This window comes from Hordeum vulgare, chromosome 1H (assembly GCF_904849725.1).
Source record: "Hordeum vulgare subsp. vulgare chromosome 1H, MorexV3_pseudomolecules_assembly, whole genome shotgun sequence".
Classification (NCBI taxonomy): domain Eukaryota; kingdom Viridiplantae; phylum Streptophyta; class Magnoliopsida; order Poales; family Poaceae; genus Hordeum; species Hordeum vulgare.
In genome coordinates, this window is record NC_058518.1 from 511172283 (window position 1) to 511189019 (window position 16737).

At 41.9% G+C, this 16737-nt stretch overlaps 2 protein-coding genes across 3 annotated transcripts; both read left to right on the forward strand.

Moving 5' to 3' along the window:
* The first annotated feature begins 983 nt into the window (after positions 1-983).
* On the forward strand, positions 984-6454 carry LOC123452239 (CTP synthase-like). Of its 2 annotated transcripts, XM_045128869.1 has the most exons (21): positions 984-1271; positions 2113-2192; positions 2280-2366; positions 2800-2850; positions 2959-3076; positions 3179-3235; positions 3326-3390; positions 3521-3604; positions 3682-3732; positions 3817-3879; positions 3965-4011; positions 4098-4167; positions 4252-4314; positions 4399-4488; positions 4571-4609; positions 4681-4908; positions 5092-5177; positions 5265-5313; positions 5420-5500; positions 5624-5717; positions 5815-6454. In XM_045128869.1, the coding sequence occupies exons 1-21, from the start codon at positions 1154-1156 to the stop codon at positions 6015-6017; spliced, it is 1824 nt and encodes a 607-aa protein (XP_044984804.1). In that variant the 5' UTR covers positions 984-1153; the 3' UTR covers positions 6018-6454. The 2 variants fall into 2 exon arrangements, with proteins under 2 accessions (XP_044984804.1, XP_044984795.1); XM_045128860.1 differs by having other exon boundaries at positions 4098-4314.
* Positions 6455-10263: 3809 nt separating this feature from the next.
* On the forward strand, positions 10264-14261 carry LOC123452251 (protein PLASTID TRANSCRIPTIONALLY ACTIVE 14). Its single transcript, XM_045128882.1, has 12 exons — positions 10264-10548; positions 10633-10770; positions 10903-11028; positions 11518-11646; positions 11753-11842; positions 11917-12067; positions 12299-12408; positions 12914-12982; positions 13100-13205; positions 13291-13488; positions 13597-13639; positions 13745-14261. The coding sequence occupies exons 1-12, from the start codon at positions 10306-10308 to the stop codon at positions 13821-13823; spliced, it is 1482 nt and encodes a 493-aa protein (XP_044984817.1). The 5' UTR covers positions 10264-10305; the 3' UTR covers positions 13824-14261.
* Positions 14262-16737: the final 2476 nt, after the last annotated feature.

Sequence of the window (16737 nt, forward strand, 5' to 3'; positions counted from 1 at the left end):
GTCATCGAGGTCTTTTCAGTTGGTGCAAAGACGACAACCTCTCGCAACCTCAGATCTCGCCAAATCTAGCGATCAAATCTTCGACAACCAAAGTTGCAATGAAGATCATAAGAAGTAATCACAAAAAAGCAACCTCAAAGCATCACTAACCCTATGGCGAACACACCCTCCTCCCCCCATTGCCCGGGTCGGCAACACCTGCGAAAGAGGAATGGAGAAGGGCGGTCGGTTTTGCATGGCACCGAACCAAACTCTTCAAGCTAAGATACATTAGACATGAAACGGAGAGGGGGAAAAGGGTGTGCTCGAAAAGCCCCTTGAATAAAAGCATCCTTTGTTGTAACTTTGAGTGACACACCCCTTGTCTAAGATAGAGCAAACGAATGCCCATGACTTATGGTAGAAGGACACGAATGAGCTGAAACAAATCAATGGTGTGCGATTTTGACATTAACGAGCCATGAATGATAAGCTAGCTAGAAAACCGCAAGTCAAATATATCGACACTGATGTTTGAGTTTGTTTCGAACATCCGAAGAGAGAAAGAAGCACGTCGAGCTAGATGTTTGATTCGTCATCCGATGTAACCATTCAATTTGTTTCTCATAACTGGAGTATCACAAACAACCATTCTACATGGACATGTCGCATAAGTTTTCTTTGTGTTTTGTGTTTTACTGCATTATGTTGGTACTGTCAACCTCACACACGATTTGTTTCATACGAAGACATGGTTTCGAAAAAACGTCGCATAATTTTTTTCCGTCCCTCTATCAAATAAAAGACCATGAGTTTTTTATGTTCCTCTCAAAAAGACCCTAAAAATGTATGTATGGCAAAGCTAGGGTCAAAGATAAAGTTTGATGATTCAAAAGGGATGGAAATATAAGACCCTTTCCAGATTTGGAACAAGGAGAGAGGGGATAGAGGGGGAAAGGTTTTCGAGGGTATAAATACCGGGAGCGAAGCCCTCGTCTCGTCTCTATCCCCTGCGCCGTTCCCCTCTCCCCTCCCTCCCTCGTGACGGCTGCGCGCTTGAACCCTCCCACCCCCACACCACACTCGCGCCGCATCGGACGAATCGCGGCGGCGGAGGTCGGAGGCGGCGTGCGGGCGGAGAGAGAGAGAGAGAGAGAGGCGGCGGCCCGGCGGGATGAAGTACGTCCTGGTGACCGGCGGCGTGGTGAGCGGGCTCGGGAAGGGGGTGACGGCAAGCAGCATCGGCGTCGTGCTCAAGGCCTGCGGCCTCCGCATTACCTCCATCAAGATCGGTACGCGCCCCGACCCCTCCTCCCCCTCCCGCGCCCCGCTCCGGCGAGAAAGAGACCCGGTACTGCCGGCGGCCGCCGTCTCGGACACGTTTCTTTAGATTTCTTTTCCCGGGTTTATTACACGGGGGTCGCCCTAGATCGAAATACCCCGATTTTCGAGGGGATTCAGCCGTTCCGGGGCGGCAATTGGGAGGGCGCTGCTGGCGCGGCCCTGGACATTTTGAACGGTGCTGGATGAACAGTAGCGGTTTCCGCCCGGGACCGGCCGCCAACCTTTTACTTGGCGTGTCCGTGATTTGTCCATGGAATCATGGATCATCATATTGATGTGAGTCAGGACAGGGATCAAGAATCAGCCGGGCTTGGTCTTCAGTGCTGTTTTAACTGAATGAAGGGTACAAGGTGGCCAGGATAATAAGTTTAAAGAACCACCACTAGGTTTATCCCTCCATTTCTTGTTTCTGCATCGGAGGCCTCGAATGTTTTCGGAGGCATTCTCGACGCGTTGTCGCAGCGCCACGGAGGCCCGGTTTAGATTTCTACCATTCCTGCATCCAACCATTGGCGATACACGTAGGGTACACGTTGGATAAACTTGGATTAGTTTGTTTATGCTATTCATTGTCTGATAGTTATTGGTTTCTAGTTAACTACACCCTTCTTTCTCTTGGCTCCTTGTGCCTATATTATTGTTTATATTATTGCCAAGAATCATCATTTCGAGTAATTTTTGTGCTGTAGCGTTGGGGCAATGCTACCTATTGCCTGGCCGGATGCTTTAACTGATTACTTCTGTTCTTGCAAGGCTGGCATTTTCTCATTGTATCATTCAAATGTGCAGATCCTTACCTTAACACCGATGCTGGAACCATGTCTCCTTTTGAACATGGCGAAGTGTTTGTTCTAGATGATGGTGGCGAGGTATTAGAATCTGCTATATGACTAAGTCATTGATGTTCTAATGCTGGCTCAGATCTGTTGATTTGATATGGCCTTATATTGTTGCAGGTGGACTTGGATCTTGGAAACTATGAGAGGTTTCTAGAAATTAAGCTGACACGCGACAATAACATAACTACTGGAAAGATCTACCAGGTGTGCAACTACAACCTACCACCTCCTGCTTAATGGCAATTTCAAACTATAGCTGGGTTGGATAATGGACATGCTGAAACATTGGCTGTATTTCAACATCACTGCATTTTATTAATGTCAACAGTATGACTTGGTCATACAAGGTCATAAGCTTCTTATCCACTTTCTGTGTTACATAGCCATCAAGCATAGTTTAATTTAAAGCTTCTTACATTTTGATGTTGACATCTTATAACAGCTTAGGATCTAGAAGACTTGTTTTCTCAGCCACCCGTATATCGAATTTGCAACATAACTTTTACTTAAGCATACAAGTCTGTGAGAAACTGGGAATAGTGGCATGTACAACATGTGCATTTGTAAATATGTTTGTAAAAGTTGCAAAATAGTCTGATCTTTCTTGTTTGTTTAACTTAATATATTTTTATGGCAGTCTGTTATTAATAAAGAAAGAGAGGGAGAATACCTGGGAAAGACTGTGCAGGTGCAAGCCACTTCCGACCCATCTTTTTTTCTTACATGAAGTTGGCAACTTACGTTGAACATTTCTTGGGAATCTAATATGTTCAATCATGTTTTTCCTTTAATTAAGGTTGTCCCGCACATCACAAATGCCATACAAGATTGGATCGAGCGTGTTGCAATGGTTCCTGTTGATGGCCAGGAGGGACCTGCCGATGTCTGTGTTATAGAACTGGGTGGCACTATAGGTGCAAGAGATAACTGTTTAACCTTCTGTTCATTTTTAAGTCTCTTTCTTTGCTTACAATTCATTTTGGAGTTCTCTTCTGTAACTTAATGATGTGCTGCAGGGGATATTGAATCCATGCCATTTATTGAAGCTCTAGGTCAATTCTCCTATCGTGTTGGTAAGGGACTTTCATGTTATATATATTTTTTAAATCTTCTACATGATGGTACTAATAGCATTATTTCCGTGTTATTTATTTATTCGCCAGGTGCTGGTAATTTCTGTTTGGTACATGTCAGTCTTGTTCCGGTATTGAATGTTGTCGGTGAGCAGGTAAGTAAACTTCTCAGTTAGTTCATAATGCCAGTCTTCGCTTTGCTAATTGTGTCTGGGTGTTGTAACTAAGCATAACTTGCATCATATTTTAATATATTTTGTTGCATATGGCTTGCTGTTATTGTAGAAAACTAAGCCAACTCAACACAGTGTGCGTGGTTTGAGAGGACTTGGTCTCACGCCAAATATGTTAGCTTGTCGCAGTACTAAGGTTAGTCAATGTACCCATCTAACTAAGTGTTTTGACCCTGCATTCATTTATTAACTTTTCTTGCTGATTGGTGACAGGAGTTGGAGGAAAATGTGAAAGAAAAACTCTCTCAGTTCTGTCATGTGCCGGTACTGGAATTGCCCCTTTCTGCAACAAATAATGTATATGGGCAGCTAATTGCTCTTGTTGATAATGAATTTTTTTGGTTTCAGGCCGCTAATATTTTTACTCTATATGATGTTTCGAACATTTGGCATATTCCTTTGCTGTTAAGGGTATAGCACATCTCATTATTTATGTATAAATGTACATTTTCCCCATGCACCATATGATTATTTTCTTTTTTCATTTCCATTTCAGGACCAGAAAGCACACAATGCTATTCTTAAAGTTCTGAATCTTGAAAGGTTTGTTTCTATGTACCTTATTGAGGATTTCTTCCAAAGATGCCATGCTGACATGGTATTCTGAATCTTCTTTCCCATGTTTGCAGCGTTGCCCAGGAGCCGAAGTTGGACGAATGGGTGGCAAGGGCTACTTTATACGACACCCTACAGGATGAAGTTGGTTTCTGTTTGACCTTTGCAATTGTTTTATCTGTCTGGAAACCTTTACTTAGGCCCACTTGTACTGTACTGTTGTTTCAGGTGAGGATTGCCATGGTTGGAAAGTACACTGGTCTTTCTGATTCATACCTTTCTGTGTTAAAGGTGAGATGATCATTGTGGTCATTGTTTCAGTCTTGTTAAATCTCTGTATTACTGTCCAACATTTTCTTCTGCACTTTTTTGTAGGCTCTTTTGCATGCTTCTGTCTCTTGCCGCAAAAAACTTGTTGTAGATTGGGTTGCTTCAACTGATCTTGAGGATTCAACTGCCTCTGAGGTTTGAACTACTCGTAGTATGTAGTTTTCTTAGTTTTTCACCTGTACTGCATTTCCTTACCTGTCTGTGTTAAATTTTATAGGCACCTGAGGCTTACAATGCAGCATGGAGTTTATTGAAGGTGAGGAGTTCATGCCTTTAAATATTGCTGAATTTAGAATTTTGTACTTGTCTGACAATTTTTCGCTCCAGGGTGCTGATGGCGTTTTAGTCCCCGGTGGCTTCGGGGACAGAGGTGTTAAAGGGAAAATGATGGCTGCTAAGTATGCCCGTGAAAACAATGTTCCCTATCTTGGCATATGCCTTGGCATGCAGCTTGCTGTTGTAGAGTTTGCGCGCCATGTTATGAAATTCCCTGATGCAGACAGCACAGAATTTAATCCCAATACGAAGACCCCATGTGTTATTTTTATGCCAGAGGTAATCTTCAAGCACACACACCACCTCCACCCATAACCTTAACAACTTGCAGGGGAAATTATTTATCTGCAGACCTGTGGCATTTTTTCTGCATCGAACGTCTTGCATTTAGTTTTATTTTGAAAGTGGAAACCACCTTCAGCTCACATATGGTTTCTTACAATTTAATAATATTTCTCTTAGGGTTCAAAAACACATATGGGTGGGACCATGCGCCTTGGATCAAGGAGAACATTTTTCAAGGTTACTGACTGCAAATCTGCCAAGCTGTGAGTGCAGTGCATGTTCTCTGTTATAATTATATCTGTGTTGATGCTACTGCTTGCCTACTCATTAGTTTTGTTTTGTTCACTTAGCTATGGTGATGTCAACTTCGTAGATGAGAGGCATCGGCACAGATATGAGGTCTGTATAATATTTGCTCAGACACATCGATGCATAAATGCTTTGGATGCCTTTGATCCCTTTTCTGACCGCATTCATTGTTTTGTTTTAAAAATGATGTCTGCAGGTAAATCCTGATATGGTGCCAGCATTTGAAAATGCCGGACTTCAGTTTGTTGGCAAGGACGAGACTGGACAGAGAATGGAGGTATGCAATAGTAACAGAACTAAGAATCTTACCCGTGCTTCACCATGCTAGTAACAGAACCAAGAATCTTACTTGTGCTTCACCATGCTAGTTGATTCACCATTATAACGACCATTTTTCTAGATCATTGAAATACCTGATCACCCGTTCTTCATCGGCGTCCAATTCCATCCGGAGTTCAAGTCAACGCCTTCAAAACCTTCACCTCTATTTGTCGGTAAGCTACTCGACACTTACTGGAAACTATCTTTGTCCACTGGGGAAGCTACAGCAAACACTGACAATCTGCTCAAACATCCACACTTTGCCTACAGGACTAATCGCTGCAGCGTGCGGGCAACTGGACCAGGTGCTGCAGGACAGCTGCAATGGCCATGTGGTTGTGGCTAAACACAAGCTTGGCGACAGCTCCTCAACACCCCTAATACACCAGAACGGGCACGCGCAGAAGCAAGCCAATGGTGGTGTAGCAAATGGAACCTGCCATGCCAACGGCAATGGCAGTACCCATGGTTAGCGCACCGTCAATTTCGCCAAGGGGGTCGTCTTGCCTGTCTTCTGTGGTCCTCATCTTCCCGACTGCGACAATGGCTGAGCAACATATCAGCAGGGCCGGGCAACGGCCCAGAGCCCAGGGAAAATTGAGGACGACATGAGCAACTTGTATAGTATTAGGGTTCTGTGCTGATATGCAGGCGAATGTTTTGATCCTTGCGTATGGACTAAATAATGAGCTAGACATTTTAGAAAGTTCAGTTTTATCGTTGCAGAGAGGAAGTTCAGACGTAGAGCCTGTGTGGTTGGGTGTGTACTTTGAAACTGATGGCACTGTTTTTTCCCCAGTCAATTCCAATTTCTTTCTTTCCCAGTTGGACCCAAGCAGACTACTTGTAGTTGTAGCGCTAACTAAAATAAGCTTCTTTGCATTCAAATTTAAACTATTTGAGTCGGTCACATGGCAGTACAACTTTTTTTGCTTATTGGATGGTTTGACCATATTTATATTGAGCAGACTATGTCATTACAATATTTTTGTTTTGATCATATTTATATTGAACATATTATGTTGTTTCATTATTTTTGTTGACATTTTAAGGTTATATTACATGAAAAGAACACTGCAAAGTATTAATGTGTATGTATGGTTTTTAATATTTACATACGAAGTTTAGGATAGTATAAAACTGAGCCAAAACCTAGCCCTCTTATGTCCTCGCAATTTCTGGCCGTCCGTTAGCAATTTTGTTAGCATTGGTCAGGATTCGAATTGGACTTGTGCACAACTTTGCTAAACAGAGCTACTCAATTGCAATTTCTGAAAACAGCTAAACTGTATCACTTAGATTTTCGAATTATTAAAAAAAACGTCCATCGATTTAGGAAAAAGTTCATCGATTTTAAAAGGAGTTCACAAAAACTGAAAAAGGTTCACTGACTTTGAAACAAAGTTCATCGACTTTAAACAGAGTTTGTTCAGATTTAAAAAAAGTTCATCAATGTCGAAAAATGGTCGTTCAAACTTGAAAACTTTTCATCTATTTTGAAAAATTTCTGCAATTTCAAAAAAAGTTCATTAGTTTTGAAACATGTTCTATCAATTTAGCAAAATAAAAAAGAGAAAAGTTTACGTTCAGCCAACGGATCGCACGCTAGCGATCCGCCGGCTCCTCTGTACGACGCGTGTTTCTTTTCCTGTAACTTTATCTGTGTTGCAAAATTTTCTTCCGCAACAATACACATGTTGCAAAACATAAAGACGAAAAAAACGCAAAAACATGCGCAAAGGAAAAAAACTGCAACAAAGCGATTGTTTCAGAAACTCGAGCGTTGTTTCAGGAATTACCGGGTGCCCAGCCAAAGCGTGCGCGAAGAAAAAAAACTGCAACAAAGCGATTGTTTCAGAAACTCGAGCGTTGTTTCAGGAATTACCGGGTGCCCAGCCGAAGCGCGCGCGAAGAAAAAAAACTGCAACAAAGCGGTTGTTTCAGAAACTCGAGCGTTGTTTCAGGAATTACCGGGTACCCAGCCGAAACGCGCGCGAAGAAAAAAAAACTGCAATTATTTCAGAAACTCGAGCATCGTTTAAGGAATTAGGCCAAAGCCCCGCGTGCGGATCGGATGTATGAGATCGGCTGGATGCACCAAATCAAACGGCTGTGAAGGTGACGGATCATTGAAAATAATCCACCGGTGGACGCGTAGCGTTGCCCAATAAAAAAAACTAACAAAACCATGCCAAATACAAGAACACGTTTTTTTTCTTCAAAAATAATAATAGAAAAGTAAAGAAATAAAATGATGGTACTGAACACGTCGGTTGTGATTGGTGGGATGGTTAGCGCATTTTAAGTAAGAACAGGAAAAGGGAAAGATGCGTTGTGGAAAGGGTCTGCGCGCAGTTTTTTGTTTTCCAAAAACTGAAAAAAAGGACAAGATGACGTGGTTGTCAAACTCCCGATCAGCAGCACACGTTGCTAGCCAAATGACTTCAGTTGAAGATTTACAGCCCAACTTTTAAAGAAACGAATAACAACACAAAACATAACAGAAAATGGCCCGCAAAATTTCCCAAAACATGTGTTTTAGTGGGACCCAACACATGATCCCCCGTGAGAGAACGACGTCACCAGCTCAGCATTTTTTTTACAATTTCGATTGACATTTTGTATTTTGTTTTTTTAAAAATGAATATTTTCAATAAGAAGTGACAATTTTTTAAAGACACAATCATTTTTTGGACAATCTGAAAAATAAAATAAAGGAACATATAAAAAAGACAACAATTTTGAAACTACAAATAACTTTAAAAGAAAAATACCAACTCTTTTCAAACATTAACAAATTACAAAAAAATGAACATTGTTTTCAAAACAGGAGCATTTTATGAAACACCCAAACATTTTTGAATTAAGAACAAAATAAAAACATATGAACATTTTTGAATTTACAAAGAAATTTGTCAAAGTAGAACATTTTTTAAAATTTTGACCACATTTTGAAAATGGGAACATTTTTCGAAAATTCTTGAACATTTTCCGAAAGATGAACATTTTTTAAATTGTGAAAAAATTAATATATGTTGAAATATCTGAACTCTTTTTGAAACTTGAAAGAAAAATAACATTATTTGAAATTCCTGAACATTTTTTTAAACATAAACACTGTCCAAATTTGCGAACACATTTGTAAAAAAGCAGGAACGTTTTCAAAAACAGAAACAGTTTTTGGAAATCATGACCAATATTTTTAGGCAGGATTTGTTTATATTCAAGAGCAAAAGTTGGAAATACGTATATCTGTTGAAACAAGAACATTTTTTGAAACATATAAACAAAATGAAAGTGTAAACATTTTTTGGAATTGATGAACAATTTTTCGAATCTCAATAATTTTCGAAAAGTTGTGAAAATTTTGAATAAAAAATTGCGAGCTGAAAAAGCTGATCATTTTTCGTATTCCCGAACATTTTTTGAAAAAATGCTAATATTTTTAAATTATAGGCAATTTCTGAAATCACGTTTTTTAAATGTTTTTTCAATTCACGAACATTTTTTTTAATTCCAAACAATTTTCGGAAACGCGATGCAGCTCATCGGCTTTATATTTGTTCAAATGCGACTCTGAAAGAAAAAATAAATCTGCCTTATGCTTTGTGATTGGTGATCATTTCATGTTCAACCCAGAAAGAAGTTTGTACTTCGTGACTCAAAGGAAAACGTAAAATGGGCAAAAACATGTGTATGTGTGTGCTCAGACTTAAAAAAGGGCCGGCTGACGGATGGACGAAGAACTTGAACATAGATTCCCTGAGAGGCGAAACCAAGAGCGGCGGCCCAAAAGCAATGGAACGGAGGCGGCCCGTACCTTATTGATCTGCCTCATGGCTCGTTGTTTAGTCCCACTTTACGTAATGTAGGACCAATATAAAATCACCTAAGCGGGACCAAACCAAAAATATAACCTTGTTTTATTAGTAGGTAGATAGATAGATATATAGACTAGCACAAATGCCCGTGCGTTGCAACGGAAGAAAAATGAACAATGAAAAAAGTGTAGTCCATTGATAAAAACGCACGTGGATACTGTAAGATATAGATATAGATTTCATAAAAGTGTATAGGTTTATTGGGTATCCCTGAGGGGCGAGCCTGCAAAACCGAACAAATAACATCTTCATTCCACTCTGAAGCCACCTGCCTGCGCTCCCTCCAATGGCGACCCCCGTCGCCTCCCCTCTCCTCCCCGCTTCACCACCCCGCCCCAGCCTTCCCGCCTCGCAGCTTCACCCTCACCCGTCGCCTCCTCCTCCCCCTACACACGCACGCCGGCCGGCCGCGCCTCTGTCACCCACGATGTCGGTGGGGGAGGCCGCCACCGTGGCCGTGGAAGGTTGACAGTTACCTCCAAATGAGCTGCAATGGGGAGAGAAATGTCTCTTCAATATTAAGGAGAATGGGGAAGTAAGATCCATGATCATCATGCTATTGTGGAGAATTTGGAATCTGAGAAATGACTTGTTACATCATATGGTGATGCCTCCTGTGGGAATTACATGGACGTTCTTATGCATTTACTTGACGTCATATAACCAAGCGGAAGCGGAAGCGGGCGCGACTAACGGATATTTGGTTACCGCCTTCCCATGGCGGAAGCGGAAGCGGAAGCGGCTAACGGATATTTGGTTACCGCCTTCCCGTGGCGGAAGCGGAAGCGGGCGCGACTAACGGATACTCCCAACGCGGCGAGCCCGGTAAACTGAAGAGATAACGTCTTGGCTCCACTCTCAGACTGAACAGAGGCCTGCCATGGCGACCCCCGTCGCCTCCCCTCTCCTGCTCCCCCACCCCGCCCCGACCTTCCCTCCCCGCCGCTTCGCCGCCACCCGTCGCCTCCTCCTCTCCCTCCCCCCGCACGCCGGCCGCCCGCGCCTCCGCAACCCTCCCCCCGCGCCGGTGGAGGAGGCCGCCGCCGCGGCCGTGGAAGAGTACGAGGCGCCGCCGCTCAGGCTCCTCGACCCGCCCCAGGAGGAAGAGCCCTACCCGGACGAGGTGGGTTTCCCTCCCCTGGGCATTGCGCTGTGCCGCTCCCTCCCTCGCTGACGCTGCTTGGGCAATGCGTTTCTGTGTGTGCAGATGGAGGCGGCCGACCCCGACTTGTACCGGATCGGGTACGCCCGGATGATGCGCGCCTACGGGGTCGAGTTCCTCGAGGGGCCCGACGGCATGGGCGTCTACGCCTCCCGGGACGTCGAGCCGCTCCGCCGAGCCAGGGTCAGTTTCAAGTTGCACATATATATGCTAAAAGCATAGCAGTGATCTATCTAAACGCTCTTATACTTCTTTGCGGAGGGGATAGAATTTTCTTCACCGATGTATGTACTAATTCCTTTTATTCCGTACCAGGTGATAATGGAGATCCCGTTGGAGCTCATGCTGACTATAACTAAAAAACATCCTTGGATGTTCTTTCCTGACATTATCCCACTAGGACATCCCATATTCGATATCATCGAGTCAACGAATCCCGAGGTAAATGGATGAGCTGTTATGTTGCCAAAACGGAAATCAAACTATTGTTTTCCCCCTGGTTTCTTGTGTATTTTATGGGCAGCTGTGTTATACTAACCACTTACGGGGTTCTTACATCAAATAATTTTATTTGTTTGGTTATGTGAAACACCTTGGAAAGATTCTACTTCCCATGTGTTGAAGCTGTGCTTTTATGTTTGTTCTTCGTTTCCATTTTTTTTACGTTGTAAATTTGTACGGTACGGCATATCCCGCAAAAAAAAAAAAAGAAGTAAATTTGTACGGCATGAATGCTAAAGAGCCTGCGTAATTGAGACTCCAGAGCAATTTTACTGTTAAATCATCCTTACTGTTAGATTGGAGCAGAGGGAATTATACCACTCCCAATACTTGATGAATCCTGTTTTCTCCCTTCATTTCAGTGACAAAGCTTCAGTAATCAATAGGGATGTAGACTGCAGACTAATGTGTTTTTTTATTTTCATGCAGACAGATTGGGATTTAAGATTAGCCTGCCTTCTTCTCTATGCATTTGATGTAGAAAACAACTTTTGGCAGTTATACGGTGATTTTTTACCTAGTGGTGATGAATGCACCAGCTTGCTTCTGGCACCTAAGGTACTCTATAGCTAACTAAAATGGAACTCCTGCTTTGACTTTCTTATCAGATGGAAGCTTCTCACAATTTTGAATGAGCTTGCGTATTTATCTGTCTGGCTTGCAGGAGGATCTTATGGAACTGGAAGATGAAGATTTGTCCTCAGAGATGTTAAAACACCAGCAGCGAGCAGTTGATTTTTGGCAGAAACACTGGGTACACTGTTGTGCTATTTTATCCACTTTGCTGGCTTGGATACCTCTAACACTAGCTTGATGGGTAATGTCCAGCATAAAGCAATCCCTCTCAAGCTAAAGCGGCTTGCCCCTGACCACGAGAGATTTCTCTGGGCATTGAGCATTGTTCACTCTCGCTCTTTCAACTTGAATATGAGAATGGGAGCTCTCATTCAAGATGCAAATGTCCTGGCTCCTTATGCCGGTACTTGTTTAATGTTTATTCTTCTTTCACCAATTTAACTATTTTCAGTCTGAAAAAAAAAACTCTTTTAGTAAATACTTACACTTTCTTATTTGTGTATTTGTATCGGTGAATACTGTATGATTGTTCATTATTTCATAATTCTAGCATATGAATTGGTTTGAAATCGTGGTCACAAAATTTAGAACTGCAAGCCTGAAAGATGACTTACAATTTCTCTTTTCGCTCCAGATATGCTGAATCACTCACCTGATGCTAACTGTTTCCTGCATTGGCGTTTCAAAGATCGAATGCTTGAAGTTATGATTAAGGCGGGGCATGCTATCAAAAAAGGAGACGAGGTACTGTTTAAAGAGTAAGACTGTACACAAGCTGCAGATGCACCTTGGCTGCAGAACACTTATTTTGCTTTTCAGAGGACCAATACTTATGCCTTGGTAGAAAAAGGTTTTATAGCACTTGAGAGGGGCAATCCTTGCATTTCAAGATCAATTGCTGGCAGATTCATCTGTAGTCTCCCTCTTTGCTTTTTTAACTGTCGCTGAGTTGGCTGGCTGCTTCATGCTCACAGCCCATCGGCGTTCGAGGCTTGGCCTCCCCACGGTGCTTGGTAGTAATTTTAAATTAAGAAAATCCTCAGGTGCTAGTGTCTGGAGGTTGAGTTTTTTTTTTTTGTAATCATGTGCGAGTTAATCGATACTATAGTAGTCTGTTCAGTCCTAGTTCTTTGCAGGACCTTGTTCTGTCAGACTCAACATAAAAGTATGCTATTCTCGCTGTGTCTGTTCTCCCAAAAAAATTGAAACCACTTTTCTTAATGTAATCTTTATATTTGACCATGCACAGATGACGATCGATTATATGAGTGCAGTGAACAGCACATTGATGCAAAGATATGGCTTCTCGTCACCAACGGTAATCCATGCCTTTGAGTTTAATTATCATTTCCCTGTATGCAAATTCAGTAGTGAAATTCCTTTCCCACCTTTTGAACTTATACATGGCCCTCTATGTACACAACAAATTCTGTAGAATCCCTGGGAACATATAAACTTCTCGAGCCCTGCAAGGATCCACCTGGATTCCTTCCTGTCAGTCTTCAACATAGCTGGCCTGCACGATGAGCTGTACCACAACGGTAGGAGCACAAAATGTTCTTACAAGTCATTTTGCAGAGAAGCTGGCTTAAACTATCGTATTCATTCATGTTTGCTTGCTTGCAGTTGCATTGACATCAGGAGAAAGCACCTTTGTCGACGGAGGAGTCGTGGCAGCCGCAAGAACTCTGCCGACATGGTCGGACGGTGACCTCCCTGCCATACCGAGCGTGGAGAGAAAATCCGCTCAGGCATTGCAGGAGGAATGCCGGAAGATGGCGGAGTCTTTCTCGACCACGATCCAACAGGACGAGGGGATCCTAGGTAACACGCTTCTTGGTTCCCACAAGTGTTTATTCACCTTATACTGGCGCTGTCTTGCAAACGCCTCCGGCTGAAACTGAAGCTGGATTCTTTTTATGCGTGTTCCAGATTCCGACGAGCCTATCAGGAAAACCCGCGAAATCGCGATCAAGTACGTGATGTACTATACATAACAAACATCTTATGACGCTGCCCCCTGAAGTTTCTCTGTGCTGGCTTGCCTAACGGTTCCTTCCTCGTGCTGTCGAATACGCAGGTACCGGCTGCACCGGAAGCTGCTGCTGCAGAAGATCATCGACTCGCTGGAGATCTACCAGGACCGGATTCTGTTCTAGATAGCTGTTTAGGAGGCGCCAGCGTACGGACCTGTGTCGAGTGGAAACCGTTTCGGACGGTTATAGTGCTAGTTCTAGGTGTGTGTGTCAAGTGTTCTGAAGGACACCGGCACCACCACCCTTGCATTGTTTTGAAGGGCTTGAGCAAACCTAGATTCATATATAGGTTACTGGTACTGTAGTGGCTAGATGACAATAGGATGGGTCCTGCCCAGAAGGAGGGATAGCAAGTGCCAAGTGAGCTTTGCCAAGGCGGCTGCAGCGTCGTAGGTGGCTGGAAGAGTGGAAAAGAGAGAGAGAGAGAGAGAGAGCCTTCTTTCCTGCACATTCTTGATGACTGTTATGGATCATTCCTAGACTTCCAAATGCACCCTAACAGAGTCATCAGGTTGTTCAAAGTGATGTTTTTGGATGACAAGAAGAGAGGATATCATGAAATGTTTTCACAAGTTTTTCCCATAACATCAGCTATGTTGTAAAAAGGTGAAGATGAAAAAACAATCTGCAACAAAACCTTTGTTATAAAAATATCTGCAACAAAACTTGAGTTGAAATAAAATTCTGCAACAAGACCTACTTTACAATGATGGAGACCTATGTAGCACGCCCCTATATATTAATGCTTGAGGTGATCCTAGTTGTGGTCTCGCGGTAAACGAGACCTTACCATTTGTGACTCAATCTACCCAGTTGCCCGCAACACACCACACATGTGTTGGACAAAAATAGCGAACGGTTTTCTTTTGAAATCATTTTCTCGCTTTTTTATTTGTTAAATAACTTAATGTAATTAGTGTAAAAAAATATGCTAATAATTTATTATTTTTTATAAAAAATATTCATGTACTACAATAAGTCACCAAGTATCTTAAGAATCGTGTATTTTAAAAGTGTTCTTATTTTTTTTAATTTTTAATGTGTGTGTAAAAAATGTTCAACATGTATTTAAAAAATGTTCAATGTGCATATTAAAAGAATTCAAGATATTGCAAAAAGAATCACCGTGTATTTACAATAATTGTACATGTTTTGAAGAATGTTCAGCATGTGGTTAAGAAATTCTGAACTTACATCTTAAAATATGTGCACAGTGTAGCCGTGAAATATTCAACATGTGCTTGAAAAATATTCCTCATGTGTTTAAAAATTCTCACTATTATATATTAGAAAAATGTTCAACATGTATTTTGGAAAAGTATTTAACATGTATTTCAACATCTTAAAGTTTTAAAAATATTTAACATGTATCTAGGAATTCTCAATGTGTATTCAAAAGAGTTTCAATGTGTATTTTTTTAAATTAGCATGTATTAAAAAGGGAATAACTGAAAATACGAAGAAAAAAGGAAAATGAAAAATAAAATAACAAAAAACACGGGAAAGGGAAACCAAAAAAGGATAGAAAAAAGATCGAACATCAACAAAATCATAGTCAAATAAAAAGAAAAGGATCGTGATAACACCCACAGGTGTAGTGGGAGCAACATCCGCCCACACTCCTATAACACACACAATGCGTCACTTCACCGCATGCATGCATGTGGGCGTCTTTTTTGATTTTCAGTTTTTAAAATGTTTTATGTCATAAATGAAAAATCTGATTGACGATCCATTTTCATCATTAAATCCGTCTCGACGAGATCTTCGAAACTAGACTCCATGTTGTTATGTTTCGATGATTTTTTTTTCAGGCAACAATTGTTGTCGTGGATTTGTCACGGCAGATGTCCTCGTGAAAGGACTTAGTGATGGAGCCATCGCACCTAGGCGGCGACTCAACGGAAGCGAGAGTCGGGTTTACCCAGGTTCGGCCCCTCCGATGAAGGTAAAAGTCTACGTTCCGCTTTGTGTGTATTAATGGTGAAATCGATTACAAGTGTGCGTATTCGCCTAACCTATCTCGATTGATTCTAAGTTAAGTCTATCAGCCCTAGAGACCCGCCTTTCTATGCAGGTCGAGCCCTAGGTTTACAAGAGCCCGGGTCACATTATGGTTCGTGACCTGCTATGTTTCTAAACCGCCTTGCCTCTCAAGCAAGGAAATTCATGGCGACTCTTCTCCTTCATGGGCCAAGAGTCGCCATCTTCGTGTCTTGGGCCGCAACCGACTCTCGTTGGTACACGCCTCATGCCTTCCGCTTCATGGATCAGGGCCCATCTTTGGGTATGAACGTTGAGCCGCCATTATCCCGACCCGGCCTCTTAGGACGGGTCATACGGTGGGTAATATCCCCAACAATTGACATGTCTATTGCACATGAGTTACCATGGTGTTTAACTAAAGTTGTCATGATATGTTTCACGTATTTTTTCTTCTACCTTTAAGAGTAAATTTTGATGGATTACTAAAGAATTACCATGATCCATTCATTAAATTTTCCGTGATTAATTAATAATTTTTTTACCATGGTCAATTAATAAAAATTGCCAAAAATAATAATTGAAAAAATATATAACGATAGCTTTAAATCTAGAAGAAAAAATAGTTAGAACATGTCATGGTAGCTTTAGTGTAAACACTATGGCAACTACATTGTAATATCATGACAGCTGTTGCCCTAATTTTTTTTCATCGAAACATATCAACCTGGGGTCTAGTTTTGAAGATCTCGTCGAGACGGATTTAATGGTGAAAACGAATTTTTAATTGAATTTTAAATTAAAAGATAAAATATTTTTAAGTCAAAAACCAAAAAAATAATTTTTTATTTTGACATGACAAAATAAATGATAACAAAGACGCGTACGCAAATTACAAACGTCCACACATGTGGACGCTAGCTTTTCTCAAAGAAAAACTCTCACGTGGAATAACATGAAAAAACCGATCGTCGCGCTCAAGTGGCTCCGTTGCTCTCCTGTAGGGCCACTACACGCAGGGCCGACCCATAGGTAGGGGCAACGGAGCGACCGC

Bases quoted from the DNA above. Each gene is read 5' to 3' on its own strand.
- LOC123452251 (XM_045128882.1), top strand. From the start codon at position 10,306: ATGGCGACCCCCGTCGCCTCCCCTCTCCTGCTCCCCCACCCCGCCCCG. The intron at 11,029-11,517 runs GTAAATGGATGA...ATTTTCATGCAG, and splicing joins TCGAGTCAACGAATCCCGAG to ACAGATTGGGATTTAAGATT. The intron at 12,409-12,913 runs GTACTGTTTAAA...GACCATGCACAG, and splicing joins CTATCAAAAAAGGAGACGAG to ATGACGATCGATTATATGAG.
- LOC123452239 (XM_045128860.1), top strand. From the start codon at position 1,154: ATGAAGTACGTCCTGGTGACCGGCGGCGTGGTGAGCGGGCTCGGGAAG. The intron at 3,077-3,178 runs GTGCAAGAGATA...GATGTGCTGCAG, and splicing joins AGAACTGGGTGGCACTATAG to GGGATATTGAATCCATGCCA. The intron at 5,314-5,419 runs GTCTGTATAATA...TGATGTCTGCAG, and splicing joins GGCATCGGCACAGATATGAG to GTAAATCCTGATATGGTGCC.